The sequence below is a fragment of the Macaca nemestrina genome, chromosome 4, assembly GCF_043159975.1.
Source record: "Macaca nemestrina isolate mMacNem1 chromosome 4, mMacNem.hap1, whole genome shotgun sequence".
NCBI lineage: Eukaryota > Metazoa > Chordata > Mammalia > Primates > Cercopithecidae > Macaca > Macaca nemestrina.
In genome coordinates, this window is record NC_092128.1 from 29,198,124 (window position 1) to 29,212,627 (window position 14,504).

A 14,504-nucleotide genomic window follows, 5' to 3' on the forward strand; every position below is an offset into this window, starting at 1 on the left:
CTCATAACAAAAAATGATGAACATGTAAGGTGATGAGTATGTTAAGTAGCTAGATTTAACCGTTTCATCATGTATACACATATCCAAATATTATGTTATAATATTATACCATACAATACACAATTTTGGCCTGGTGCGGTGGCTCACACCTGTAATCTCAACACTTTGGGAGGCTGAGGCGGGTGGATCACGAGGTCAGGAGATCGAGACTATCCTGGCTAACATGGTGAAACCCCGTCTCTACTAAAAATACAAAAAACTAGCCGGGCGTGGTGGCGCGCGCCTGTAGTTCCAGCTACTTGGGAGGCTGAGGCGGGAGAATGGCGTGAACCCGGGAGGCGGAGCTTGCAGTGAGCCGAGATCACGCCACTGCACTCCAGCCTGGGAGACACAGCGAGACTACGTCTCAAAAAAAAAAAAAAAAAAAAAACACACACACACACACAATTTTTATTTGTCAATTATACCTTAATAAAAAGAAATAGCTAATAGCAGAACCATATATATTATTACCGTGTGTGTATACATGTATACACATATACATACACATAGATACATATAAATACTGAAATTTACTTGTGTTTTAAATAAATATATATTCAAACTTAAAACATCTTAGGCCAGGCACGGTGGCTCATGTTTGTAATTTCAGCACTTTGGGAGGCTGAGGCCAGCGGATCACCTGAGGTCTGGAGTTCGAGACCAGCCTGACCAACATGGAGAAACACTGTCTCTACTAAAAACACAAAATTAGCCGGGCGTGGTGGCACACGCCTGTAATCCCAGCTACTCCGGAGGCTGAGGCAGGAGAATCGCTTGAACCCGGGGCACAGAGGTTGCAGTGAGCTGAGATCGCACCATTGCACTCCAGCCTGGCAGCCAGGGCAACAAGAGCAAAACTCTGTCTCAAAAAAAAATAGATAAATAGATAGATAGATAGATAGAGATAGATAGATAAAGAGGCCGGGTGTGGTGGCTCACGCCTATAATCCCAGCACTTCGGGAGGTCAAGGCGGGTGGATTACCTGAGGTCAGGAGCTCAAGACCAACCTGGCCAACATGGTGAAACCCTGTCTCTACCAAAAAAACAAAAATTAGATGGGCGTGGTGCCAGGCATCTGTAATCCCAGCTGTCGGGAGGCTGAGGCAGGAGAACTGCTTGAACCTGGGAGGCAGAGGTTTCAGTGAGCTGAGATCGCACCACTGCACTCCAGCCTGGACGACAACCGTGAAACTCTGTCTCAAAAAAAAAAAAGAAAAGAAAAAGAAACGTCTCGGTGGCTGCTGGGTAAGGAACAGACTGTAGGGTGAGGGGAGAAGTCACTATGGGCAAACAGCGGGAGCAGAGAGGCCAGTTAGAATGGATCGCACAGAGGATGGTGTCTCACTTTAGGTGTGGGACACAGGGAGAAGGGCTCAGGTTTGGCAAATATGTTCGGGGTTGGGGGGTCTTGTGGAATTTGCTGATAGACTGGGTATGGGAATGATAAAGAATAAAACAGTAGGCCGGGTGCGGTGGCTCACGCCTGTAATCCCAGCACTTTGGGAAGCCGAGGCAGGTGAATCATGAGGTCAGGAATTCAAGACCAGCCTGGCTAACATGGTGAAACCCTGTCTCTACTAAAAGTACAAAAATTAGCCAGGCACAGTGGCAGGCGCCTGTAATCCCAGCTACTCGGGAGGCTGAGGCAGGAGAATTGCTTGAGCCCAGGGTAGGGGGCAGAGGTTGCAGTGAGCCAAGATCATGCCACTGCACTCCAGCCTGGGTGACAGAGCAAGACTCTTTAAAAAAAAAACAAAAAAAACAAAAAAAAAAACAGTCAAGGGAGACTCCAAGGGCTTAGTCTGGGCAGCTGATTGAATGATGGTGCCATTTGCTGAGAGGGGGAACTCTGGAGAACAGACCATTTCTTTTCAGAGGAACATTAATGTGGTTTAGAATGGCCTAGATCCTGGGCAATGAAATTATCTGTATACTACACCCCCTGTGACATGCAGTTTGCCTATATAACAAACCTGCACCTGTATCTCTGCAACTAAAATAAAAGTTAAAAAAAAAAAAAAAAGGAGTGGCCTAGTCGACTTCTGGTCACGAAGGAGGTAAAATTAAGTTTCCCAACACCTACAAATTTCACTGACTGAATTAACAAGGTGGCACGGCAGATTGCAAGTGGCATGTGCTTTGACATTGGGGACTTGGATTTGAATCCTGATGCTTCCATTTACTGACTCTGTGACCTTGGGCAGCTTACATGACTTCTTTGAACCGAAGGTTTTTCAGCTGTGCAACCTGTCCTGCCAGGTTGTTTGGTTGTAAGTAATGCACCTTGCTACAGTTCCTGGTTCAGAGTAGGTGCTCAGGATGTGAGGTTTCCTGCCACTCTATACAGACCGTTAGGAAGAATTAACTTTGTGAGCTTCCAAGGAGCTGCTTTCAGCTGTTAATTTTGTGTTACCTTTTCAGCTGGTCTTCCTTCTTCATTTCATTCATTCACTATTTGAACACTTACTATGTACCACATACTACTCTAGACATTGGATATATAACAGTGAATTAGACAAAGATCCCTCTCTTCATGCAGCTTACATCCTGAATTAAATACATTATTTGAGTAAAATACAGTATATGAGATGGTAGTAAGGAAAAACAAAAGAAAAAGGAAGAGGATGTACCGGGATAGAGTTGGTACTGCAATTTAAACTGGGCGCAGTGGTTTGTGCCTATTATTCCAGATACTCAGAAGGGTGAGATGGGAGGATTGCTTGAGCTCAGAAATCTGAGGCCAGCCTGGGCAAAATAGTGAGAACCTGTCTCTAAAAAATAAATAAATGGCCGGGCGCGGTGGCTCACGCCTGTAATCCTAGCACTTTGGGAGGCTAAGGTGGGCGGATCGCCTGAGGTCAGGAGTTCAATACCAGCCTGGCCAACATGGTGAAACCCCGCCTCTACTAAAAACTACAAAAATTAGCCGGACATGGTGGCATGAGCCTGTAGTCCCAGCTACTCCAGAGGCTAAGGCAGAAGAATCACTTGAACCCGGGAGGCAGGGGTTGCAGTGAGCGGCAGTCATGTCACTACACTCCAGCCTGGGCGACAGAGCGAGACTCCGTCTCAAAAAAAAAAAAAAATTAATAAGTAAATAGGCTGGTCGCAGTGGCTCACGCTTGTAATCCCAGCACTTTGGGAGACCGAGGCAAATGGATCACCTGAGGTCAGGAGTTCATAGACCAGCCTGGCCAACATGGTAAAACCCCGTCTCTACTGAAAATACAAACATTAGCCAGCCATGGTGGCAGGTGCCTGTAATCCCAGCTATTCAGAAGGGTGAGACATGAGAATCACTTGAACCTGGGAGACTGAGGTTGCAGTGAGTCAAGACTGTGCCACTGCACTCCATCCTGGTTGACAATGTGAGACTCTGTCTCAAAAATAAGTAAATAAATAAGTTGGGTGCAGCGGCTCATGTCTATAATTCCAGCACTTTGGGAGTCTGAGGTAGGAGGATCACCTGAGCCAAGGAGTTCAAGACCAGCCTGGGCAATATAGCGAGACCCTATGTCTACCAAAAAATTTTAAAAAAAGTCAGCCAGGTATGGTGGCACACACCTGTAGTCCCAGCTACTTGGGGGCCTGAGGTGGGAGGATCACTTGAGCCTGGGAGGTTGAGACTGGCTGAGGCATAATCACACCACAGCACTCCAGCCTGGATGACAGAGCAAGGCTCTATCTCTAAATAATTAAAAACTAAGGTGCTCAGGGAAGGCTCTACTGAGAAGGTGACATTTCAGCAAAGACCCAAAGGACATTAGGGAGTAGGCCATATGCTTATCTGGGGGAAGAATATTTTAGGCTGAGAAAGTAGCAAAGTGCAAAGGCTCTGAGGCCGGGGCATGCTTGGTGTATCTGAGGAACAGCAAGAAACCCAGTGCGGGCTGGTCTGAGTGCAGTGTCTACCACTATTGATTACAGATTTCTCTGTTGCTTCTCCACCCCCACTGCTTCACCTGACTAGTCTTAAAATACATATACATGTGAAGGCCGGGCACGGTGGCTCACGCCTGTAATCCCAACACTTTGGGAGGCCAAGGTGGGTGGATCACGAGGTCAGGAGATCAAGACCATCCTGGCTAACACAGTGAAACCCCGTCTCCACTAAAAAATACAAAAAAACTAGCCAGGCGTGGTGGTGGGCACCTGTAGTCCCAGCTACTTAGGAGGCTGAGGCAGGAGAATGGCATGAACCCAGGAGGCGGAACTCGCAGTGAGCCGAGACTGCACCACTGCACTCCAGTCTGGGCGACAGAGCGAGACTCCATCTCAAAAATAACAATAATAATAATAATAATAATAAAATAAATAAATATATATACATGTGAAAAAAGAGAAAGAGAAAAAGAAAAAGACCAGTGTGGGTAGAAAGGAGTGAGTGAGAGAATCGGAGAGTGACAGAACTGTACAGAATTGGACAGGACCCTCCTGTAGGGCCTTGAATCCTGTGATGGCTTTGGCTTTTACATGATGTGAACTGGGAAGCGCTTGGAGGGTTTTGAACAGTAGGGAGACAAGATTTGCTTTATAGTCAGGCTCACTGGCTTCTGAGTTGAATACAGGGGTTGATGAAGTGAGGCCAACTGGGAAGTGATTATAGCAATCTATGTAAGAGATGATGGCTTGATAGAGAAGGCGAGGAAAAGATTCTGGATATATTTTGATGGTAGGGCCAACAGGATTTCCTGATAATTGGATGAAGGGGCTAGAGAATGAGAAGGGTCGGGGACTATAATTCAAGGTCCTTGGCCTGAGCAGCTAGAAGAATGTATTAGGTTGAACCAAATGAAATTACCAATATTTGATAGTTCTTAACCTTTTTTTTTTTTTTTGAGACGGAGTCTCGATCTGTCGCCCAGGCTGGAGTGCAGTGGCGCGATCTCGGCTCACTGCAAGCTCCGCCTCCCGGGCCGACGCCATTCTCCTGCCTCAGCCTCCCGAGTAGCTGGGACCACAGGCGCCCGCCTCCGCGCCCGGCTAATTTTTTTTGTATTTTTAGTAGAGACGGGGTTTCACCGTTTTAGCCAGGATGGTCTCGATCTCCTGACCTTGTGATCCACCCGCCTCAGCCTCCCAAAGTGCTGGGATTACAGACGTGAGCCACTGCGCCCGGCCGATAGTTCTTAACCTTAAAAGGCAATTTCATATATTTCAACTTGATAGTTGTCATTGACTGAGATGGGGAAAAGTATGTGAGGAAGAGGTGAGGAGGTGGTATCAGAAATTTATTTTTGGACATGAGATGTCGCACAGGCAGCTATGTATATGCCTCTGAGTTCGGGGTGTCTTAGTCTTTTTTCTGTTGCTATAACAGAAGAACACAGAGCACTCACAACCTAATCACCTCTTAAAAAAGAAAAGAGAGCTGGGTGCAGTGGCTCACATCTGTAATCCCAGCACTCTGGGAGGCTGAGGCAGGTGGATCACCTCAGGTGGGGAGTTTGAGACCAGTCTGACCAACATGGAGAAACCCTGCCTCTACTAAAAACACAAAATTAGCTGGGCGTGGTGGCACATGCCTGTAATCTCAGCTATTCGTGAGGCTGAGGCAGGAGAACTGCTTGAACCCAGGAGGCAGAGGTTTCTGTGAGCTGAGATTGAGATCGTGTCACTGCATTCCAGCCTGGGCAATAAAAGCAAAACTCCGTCTCAAAAAATAAATAAATAGTCACCGGGTGTGGTGGCTCACGCCTGTAATCCCAGCAGTTTGGGAGGCTGGGGCAGGTGGATCCCCTGAGGTCGGGAGTTCGAGACCAGCCTGACCAACATGGAAAAAACCCATCTCTACTAAAAATACAAAATTAGCCGGGTGTGGTGGCACATTGCTGTAATACCAGCTACTCGGGAGGCTGAGGCAGGAGAATCGCTTGAACCCGGGAAGCAGAGGTTGCGGTGAGCCGAGATCGCGCCATTGCATTCCAGCCTGGGCAACAAAAGTGAAATTCTGTCTCAAAAATAAATAAATAAATAAATAAATAATGAAAGAGAAGCCAGGCACGGTGGTTCACGCCTGCAATCCCAGCACTTTGGGAGGCCGAGGTGGGTGCATCACCTGAGGTCAGGAGTTTCAGACCAGCCTGGCCAACATGGTGAAACCTCGTCTCTACTAAAAATACACACAAAAAATTAGCCAGATGTGGTGGCGAATGTCTGTAATCCTAGCTACTCGGGAGGCTGAGGCAGGTGAATCACTTTAACCTGGGAGGTGGAGGTTGCAGTGAGCCGAGATGGCGCCATTGCACTCCAGCTTGGGCAACAAGAGCTAAACTCCCTCTCAAAAAAAAAAAAAAAAGAAGAAAAGAGGTGAAACCTTTAAGATTCCGGGTGTCACTCTGTCACCCAGGCTAGAGTGCAGTGACTCGCTCGATCATAGCTCGCTGCAGCCTCCAATTCCTGGGCTCAAGTGATCCTCCCACCTCAGCCTACCGAATAGCTGAGACTACTGGCATGCACCACCATGCCTGGCAAATTTTTAAAACATTTTTATAGAGACAAGAGTCTCACTATGTTGCCCAGTCTGGACTCAAACGATCCTTCTGCTTGGCCTCTCAAAGCATTGGGATTACACGCATGAGCCACTGCACCCAGCCAATGTTCCACCTCTAAATATCATCATGTTGGCAAATTTCAACATGAGTTTTAGAGGGGACATTCAAACAATAACATGGGGCAAGGGCCCATGTCAGGAATATACATTAGGGAGTCAAAGTATAGATGGCATTTAAAGCTTTGAGGTTGGGTAAATTCACTTAGAGTATTACCTGTAGATAAAGAAGAGTAGATAGAGACCTGAGAACTGAGTCTGGGGCTTCCAGCATTTCCAGATCAGTGAGATGAGAAAGCAGTGAAGAAAAGACAGGAGGCTGCAACTGACAACATGCAGGCTCTGAACAGAGGAGCTGGCCCAAATGAGAGCTTTCAATGTAGGTGTGAATAATTTTCAGCCTTGCTTCCTCCTTGAAGCTTGGCATTGGGGAGTGTGTGTGTGTGTACAGGGGACCGGATAATACTTTATAGATGACTAGCACATCAGAGGTTGCATCATCTCCTATTTGATCCTATTTGACCTAGGCAAAGGAAGTACAGTTGCTATCATCCTGTTTTATAGATGAGGAAACTGAGGCATAAAGGTTCAGTTACTTGCCCAAGTTATATATCAATCACAGGTAAATCCTAGGCTGGAAGGAGTCTTCTGTCTCTAAGTTCCGTGGGCTAACTGAATCACGCTGCATGCTCCTGAACTCTGACTACTTCTCTGGGGACAAACTGTTACAAAGTTACATGCAGATAACTTGAAATGGGTTTTAAGCTTCTATTTCCACAGCAGCAAAGAAACTACGGACACGATTACCTTCTAGAAGGGCCTGGACCTGTGATCCCAAACGCCAAGAATGCCGTAGCTCAAAATGAACGACTTTCCCACTGAGAAGCAGCAAAATGAAACTAGGGGGCTTTCTACAGGGATTTTCACACTTGGTGGGGACAGGGATCAATTCACTTTGGCTCCAGAGCTGTTGGAGTTAACAGGTAACTTCAGAGACAGAGCAGCTTCTGGCCTGGGCTCTGCTACTCATTCCACCCAATAACCGGTTTCATCTTACTCCATCTGAGTGTCTTGCTGAAAGCATTAGATTCTCTCCAAACTTGTTTTCTTGCCCTGGAGAAGCTGCTCCTGAGATCGGAGGCTTCGTGGCTCAAGCTTGGCCCTGCCCTGGGCAGAGATAAACAGGCCCTGAATACATTTCCCAGATTGCAACACTGGTGAGTCAGCCAGGGTCGGACAGCTGTTCCTCACAGGCACCCCCTGGCTGTACCTGATAAGGAAGACCGTCGCTCATTCCAGCGCAGGGTGGCTGTGTGTGCACCACATATAAACAGACACTCCCAGCCGCAGTGTTGTCTTAGAGGAAACGACAGACATTCTGAATGGCAGAAAACATTGGTGAGCTTAGCAAACTCACCTCTGCTCAAGGAGGGCTCCAGTTTCATAAGCCAAAATAAGTGAAACCAGGGCTGTCATTTGGCTCTGCTTTGGGACTGCTTTTTGAACCTACCTGGTCAAGGGTGGGCTCAGCTCTGGAAAGGAAAAGGAAGGATTAAAGTGGAGGGATGAGGAGGTCAGAAGAGAGGAGGTGGGTTTATGAAGGAACAAATGGCAAAATGCCCAGAGAGAAAAGGTGTCTCATAAAAATGTGAACATACCTTCACTGCAAAGAGAGGGAATCAATGCCACGGCATCTTCAAAAACAGGAAAAAAGGCCAGCACAGTGGCTCATGCCAATAATCCCAACATTTTGGGAGGCAGAGGTGGGAGGATCACTTGCTTAAGCCCAGGAATTTAAGAGCAGGCTGGGCAACACAGTGAGACTCTGTCTCTACAAAAAATTAAAAATAAAAAAGCAGCCAGGTGTGGTGGCATAGCACGTGTAGTACCAGCTATGTGTAGAGGCTGTAACAGGAGGATCACTTGAGTCTGGGAGGTTGAGGCTGCAGTGAGCTATGATTGCACTACTGCATTCCAGCCCGGGCAACAGAGCGAGACCTTGTCTCAAAAGGAAAAAAAAAAGGAGAGGCCGGGCGTGGTGGCTCACGCCTGTAATCCCAGCACTTTGGGAGACTGAGGCAGGCAGATCACCTGATGTCAGGAGTTTGAGAGCAGCCTGGCCAACATGGTGAAACCCTGTCTCTACTAAAAATACAAAAATTAGCCAGGCGTGGTGGTGGCGCGCCTCTAATCCCAGCTACTTGGGAGGCTGAGGCTGGAGAATCGCTTGAATCCAGGAGGCGGAGATTGCAGTGAGTGGAGATCATGCCATTGCACTCCAGCCTGGGCGACAACAGCGAAACTTCATCTCAAAAAAAGAAAAAAGAAAAAAAAATCCCCCCCAAAATGAACAGACAGATCTTGAGACCAAAAAAATCCAAGAGTGGCTACTCCTTAAATGATTTACATGAGTAAAAAATGGGGCAAATGGAGGATTGATATTAATAATTATATGGTAATACCACCATCACATTATACCTTGTAATCAACACTTCACATTACCTTTATGAAAGCCATTTATAGTTTACAAGGGGTTTTTACATTCATCTTTTCCATTTACTGCATCAACACATTTGAGTGGGTAAGACATTGTGAGCTACATTTTACAGATGAGAAAACTGAGGCTCAAGGAGGATACGTGAAATTAACTGAGATTTAAAAGCTGGGAAGGGGCAAGTTTGTCTTAAGTAACCTGTAGACCTAGATACTTACTAAAGACACAATAACTTGGCTGGGCATAGTGGTTTATGCCTGTAATCCCAGCACTTTGAGAGGCTGAGGCAGGAGGATTATTTGGGGTGAGGAGATCGAGATCAGCCTGGTCAACATGTGAAACCCCATTTCTACTAAAAATACAAAAATTAGCCAGGCGTGGTGGCGTGTGCCTGTAGTCCCAGCTACTAGGGAGGCTGAGGCAGGAGAATCGCTTGAACCCAGGAGGTGAAGGTTGCAGTGAGCCAAGATCGTGCCACTGCACTCCAGCCTGAGTGACAGAGTGAGACTCTGTCTCAAAAATAAATAAATAAAACAAAGACACATTTTTTTTTTTTTTTGAGACAGAATCTTGCTGTGTCATCCAGGGTGGAGTGCTGATCTGCAACCTGCACCTCCCAGGTTCAAGCGATTCTCCCCCCTCAGCCTCCAGAGTAGCTGGATTACAGGAGTACATCACCATGTCCAGCTAATTTTTGTATTTTTAGTAGAGACAGAGTTTCACCATGTTGGCCAGGCTGGTCTCGAACTCCTGACCTCAGCTGATTTACCCACCTCGGCCTCCCAAAGTGCTGAGATTACAGGCATAAGCCACCATGTCCGGCCAAAAATAACCCTTCTTTTTTTTTTTTTTTTTTTTGAGACAGAGTCTTGCTCTGTCGCCCAGGCTAGAGTGCAGTGGGGCGATCTCAGCTCACTGCAAGCTCTGCCTCCCAGGTTCACGCCATTCTCCTGCCTCAGCCTCCCGAGTAGCTGGGACTACAGGCGCTCACCACCATGCCCAGCTAATTTTTGTTTTGTATTATTAGTAGAGATGGGGTTTCACCGTGTTAGGCAGGATGGTCTCTATCTCCTGACCTCATGATCCGCCTGCCTTGGCCTCCCAAAGTACTGGGATTACAGGCGTGAACCACTGCACCAGGCCTAAAAAAAAAACCCCATCTTTAGGATGATTCCTTTATTAAAAAAAATTTTTTTTGGTAGAGGTAGGGATCTTGCTATGTTGCCTAGGCTGGTCTCGAATTCTTGGCTTACAAGAAATCCTCCCATCTTGGCCTCCCAAAGTGCTGGGATTACAGGCATGAGCACAACGCCCAGTCAGATTCTTTTTCAGTGACTGCTCAGAGGGCTAAATCTCCATTGCATTTTTAAGTAGAGCAGCCCACCTTCTTCAGTATCATCTGCAACTAATTTCTCTAAATACCTCTTAGATTATTTTTTGCCTAGTAAGCATTGTTGAAGAGTAAAGCACCAGGGAAAATTTCTAGGCTCTACTCCATGTCCTTGTTTCCGAAGTGTCCCTTCCTTAACCTGTTCTGTCATAACCTAACCTGTTTCTGGACTCCACACTCTGGGTTCCAGAAACAACATCTTTGGGTCCTCTAAGCTTACCACTGTTGCTCTCAGTTTGGGGGAAACTTTGGGGGGCACTCAGACCTTCCCTTATTTGCATAGCACATTATGGGAGCAGTTAACTCACCTGGAATAGTCAGACATGTATTTTGAAAGTGGTGATGCCTGCCGGAATCTTAAAGGCAGTGGTTCTCAAACTTTGGCCTGATCAGAATCATCTGGGGAGCTTGTTAATGACTTGGATGTCCAAGCCCCACCCCAGACCTTCTGAGTCAGAATTCCCAGGGGTGGGGCCTGGACAGTTGTGAGCTTAACAAGCTCCGCAGGTGACTCTGATGAACACCAAAGCTTGAGAACCAGTTTTAGCATTGTCTTAATCAGATGAAAGACAGTGGGGAGTTATTTTAGGAGAGAAGGTAGCAGCAACAGAAGTGCAGAGAGCCCAAGAGGAGACACAGTCAGGAAGACAAATCTCTGCTCTGTCTTTATCTCCCTTGAACAAAGTGGTCAAATAAAGGAGGTTATAGGAAATCTCTTCGTTCAGGCCGGGTGTGGTGGCTCACGCCTGTAATCTTAGCACCTTGGGATGCCAACGAGGGTGGCTCACCCGAGGTCAGGAGATCGAGACCAGCCTGGCCAACATGGTGAAACCCCGTCTCTACTTAAAATACAAAATTGGCTGGGTGTAGTGGCGGACACCTGTAATCCCAGCTACTTGGGAGGCTGAGACAGGAGAATTGCTTGAACCTGGGAGGTGGAGGTTGCAGAGAGTTGAGACCACGCCATTGCACTCCAGCCTAGGGGACAAGAGCGAGACTTCGTCTGAAAAAAGAAAAAGAAATCTCTTCGTTCAGACGTGTCCTCCTTCTCTGTGTGGTTTTCTATGTGCAATGTATTTATTTATTTATTTTGAGATGGAGTCTCTGTCACCCAGGCTGGAGTGCAATGGTGTGGTCTTGGCTCACTGCAGCCTCCGCCCCCCGAGTTCAAGTGATTCTCCTGCCTCAGCCTCTTAAGTAGCTGAGACTGCAGGCGCGTGCCACCACAGCTGGCTAATTTTTGTATTTTTAGTAGAGATGGTGTTTCACTATGCTGGCCAGGCTGGTCTCAAACTCCTGACCTCGTGATCTGCCCCGCCTCGGCCTCCCAAAGGGCTGGGATTACAGGCGTGAACCACCGCAACCGGCTGTGCAATTTATTTTTATTTTTTTTTAAGGCTAGTCAAGTGAAGCAGTGGGCGTGTAGAAGGAACAAAGAAATCTGTAACTGGTTGTGATCAATTAGTTTTAAACACCACTGCACCTGGACCAGCAGCAATGTACAATTTGAAAGAACAATGCACTCCTTTCAGAAACAACTAAAATAGCCCACCTTTTTCAGAACATAAAGAGGTTATCAAGGGCTGGGGGGAAGGGGTTATTGCTTAATGTTCGGGATGGTGAACATGTTCTGGAAATGGGTAGTACGATGGTTGCATGACATTGTGAATGTATTTAATCCTATTGAATTATACCTTTAAATATGGTTAAAATGTTAAATTTTATGTTATGTATGTTTTACAATTTAAAAAAGCCTAGGTTTTTTGAGGCATGAAATGATAGCTGCAAAAGACGTTCAATCTTAGCTCATTGCTGCTGCCCCAGGTGTGTGTGCATAGGAGGTTATGTAAGGGAGGCTCAACTCACAACACATGATCTGACAAAGTACAAGTGTATATTCATGGGAATGAGGGAAAAGATAAAACTTTTGAAATGATAGTGAAAATCTGACATAAATATAGGCGATGCCTGGAACACTCTTCACTGGCCCTTTTGCCTGGTTGACTCCTGGGTTCCATAACACTTCTTTTGGAGGACCTTATAGGGCAGCATCTTTCAAACTTCACTGTGCATAAGAATCACCTGGGGGCCGGGCGCGGTGGCTCAAGCCTGTAATCCCAGCACTTTGGGAGGCCGAGACGGGCGGATCACGAGATCAGGAGATAGAGACCATCCTGGCTAACACGGTGAAACCCCGTCTCTACTAAAAAATACAAAAAACTAGCCGGGCGAGGTGGCGGGCACCTGTAGTCCCAGCTACTCGGGAGGCTGAGGCAGGAGAATGGCGTAAACCCGGGAGGCGGAGCTTGCAGTGAGCTGAGATCCGGCCACTGCACTCCAGCTCGGGTGACAGAGCGAGACTCCGTCTCAAAAAAAAAAAAAAAAAAAAAAAAAAAAAAAGAATCACCTGGGGACCTTGTTAAAACTGCAAATTCTCATTCAGTAGATCTGAAGTGAAGCTCTAGCGGCATTTCTAACAAGTTCCCAAGTGATGCTGACACTATAGACCCACAGACTATACTGGGGGGCTGTGTAAATTTAGTCTTCCTTTTCCTTTTTTTTTTTTGGAGACAGAGTCTCTGTCGCCCAGGCTGGAGTGCAGTGGCACGATCTCGGCTCACTGTAACCTCTGCCTCCTGGGTTCAAGCGATTCTCCTGCCTCAGCCTTGCGAGTAGTTGGGCCTACAGGCGCCCGCCACCACGCCCGGCTAATTTTTGTATTTTTAGTAGAAATGGGGTTTCACCACGTTGGCCAGGCTGGTTTTGAACTCCCGATCTCAGGTGATCCTCCTGCCTCGGCATCCCAAAGTGTTGGGATTACAGGCGTGAGCCACTGCGCCCGGCTAAATTTAGTCTTTCTTAGTTCACCATTATATCCTCATGTCCAGCAAGGTGATTAGCACATAGAAAGTGCTTAATAAATATTTATTGAATGAATGAAGTATTTAAGATTGGTGTAGGAGGTTCACACACTTTGCGAAGTTGCCTCATGCTCTGTAGAATAAGGATAGTAGTACTAAATTATTTCTGACCTTACCACATTGCTGTGTAAACTCTAATCTTTGAAATAGTGCCCGTAGACACGTGGATTGTGATGAACCCTGGTATTCAAGCCTGAAGAAGCCTTGCTGTAGTCTACAATCCTTGGAAACAAATTCTCTCCAGCCAAGGAGGGAGCGGAGTGCAAGGAAACTGCTGGTGTGGGAATTTCCAGATTTTGGTGCCTGAGTAATTGCTACCTTGGCCTCCTCCAAATCAAAGAAATTAACAGCTTGTTAAACAGAGTGTGTGTGGAGGTTCGTTAACCTAAAATCCACGCATTTAATAATATTGCCATTATTTACTATTATCGTTTAGGATGATGATAACGACACTGGCAGTTGAGCGATGAAGTAGGTGGGGAAGTTGGGGGAGGGGACAGAGGGTGTGAGACAGCCGGAGAAAGAGGAACTACAACTCCCAGAATGCACCGGGAAAGCCCACGCCGCAGCGGCGCCCCACCCCTCTCGGCGTCCAGGCCCGCCCCCTCCGATGACGTCACCTCTGTGACGTCACGGCGCCCAGAGCGAGGCTGGGGTAGGGAGGCCGACTGAGCAGGAGTCGTCCGCTTGTAGTGGAGGCTGCTAGGAGCCGGTCAGAGGGTGAGTGGGAAACAGGCGAGCGAGCCAGAGCAGGCAGGAGGGAGCGTCGCGCGGCGCAGAGGAGTGCCGGGGCCGGGCCGCGGCGGAACCACAGCCAGAGAGGGGCTGCCCGAGCCGGGCGCCGCGGGGTCCCCACCCCCACCCGGCCGGACAGTGCCCGGTGTTCCCCCGTGCGGGGGGCGGCGGCGGCGGCTGACGGGACCGCCGGGACCGCGGGGGTGTTGCCACCTCCACCGAGGAGCCGGCGCCCGGGGCCCGTGACAGACGGGCCGAGGAAGGGAGAGAGGCGGCGGCGGGGAGGCGGCGGCGACACCATGTCATCTCCCAGTCCGGGCAAGAGGCGGATGGACACGGACGTGGTCAAGCTGTATCCTTCGTGGAGGGGA

At 47.8% G+C, this 14,504-nt stretch overlaps 1 protein-coding gene and 1 long non-coding RNA gene across 2 annotated transcripts in view; one reads left to right on the forward strand and one right to left on the reverse strand.

Moving 5' to 3' along the window:
* Nucleotides 1-7,339: 7,339 nt before the first annotated feature.
* On the reverse strand, nucleotides 7,340-13,893 carry LOC105471401 (uncharacterized). Its single transcript, XR_981126.2, has 3 exons — nucleotides 13,515-13,893; nucleotides 7,864-7,971; nucleotides 7,340-7,760 (listed from the first exon to the last, which is right to left on the reverse strand). It is a non-coding gene; the product is annotated as an uncharacterized lncRNA (long non-coding RNA).
* Nucleotides 13,894-14,036: 143 nt separating this feature from the next.
* LOC105471402 (ubiquitin conjugating enzyme E2 H) overlaps nucleotides 14,037-14,504 on the forward strand; it is a 119,728-nt gene continuing 119,260 nt past the window's right edge. Inside the window, exon 1 of the mRNA XM_011723879.3 lies at nucleotides 14,037-14,485. Coding sequence (XP_011722181.1) covers nucleotides 14,433-14,485 — 53 coding nt within the window. The 5' untranslated portion in view covers nucleotides 14,037-14,432. The remainder of the gene's footprint in view (nucleotides 14,486-14,504) is intronic.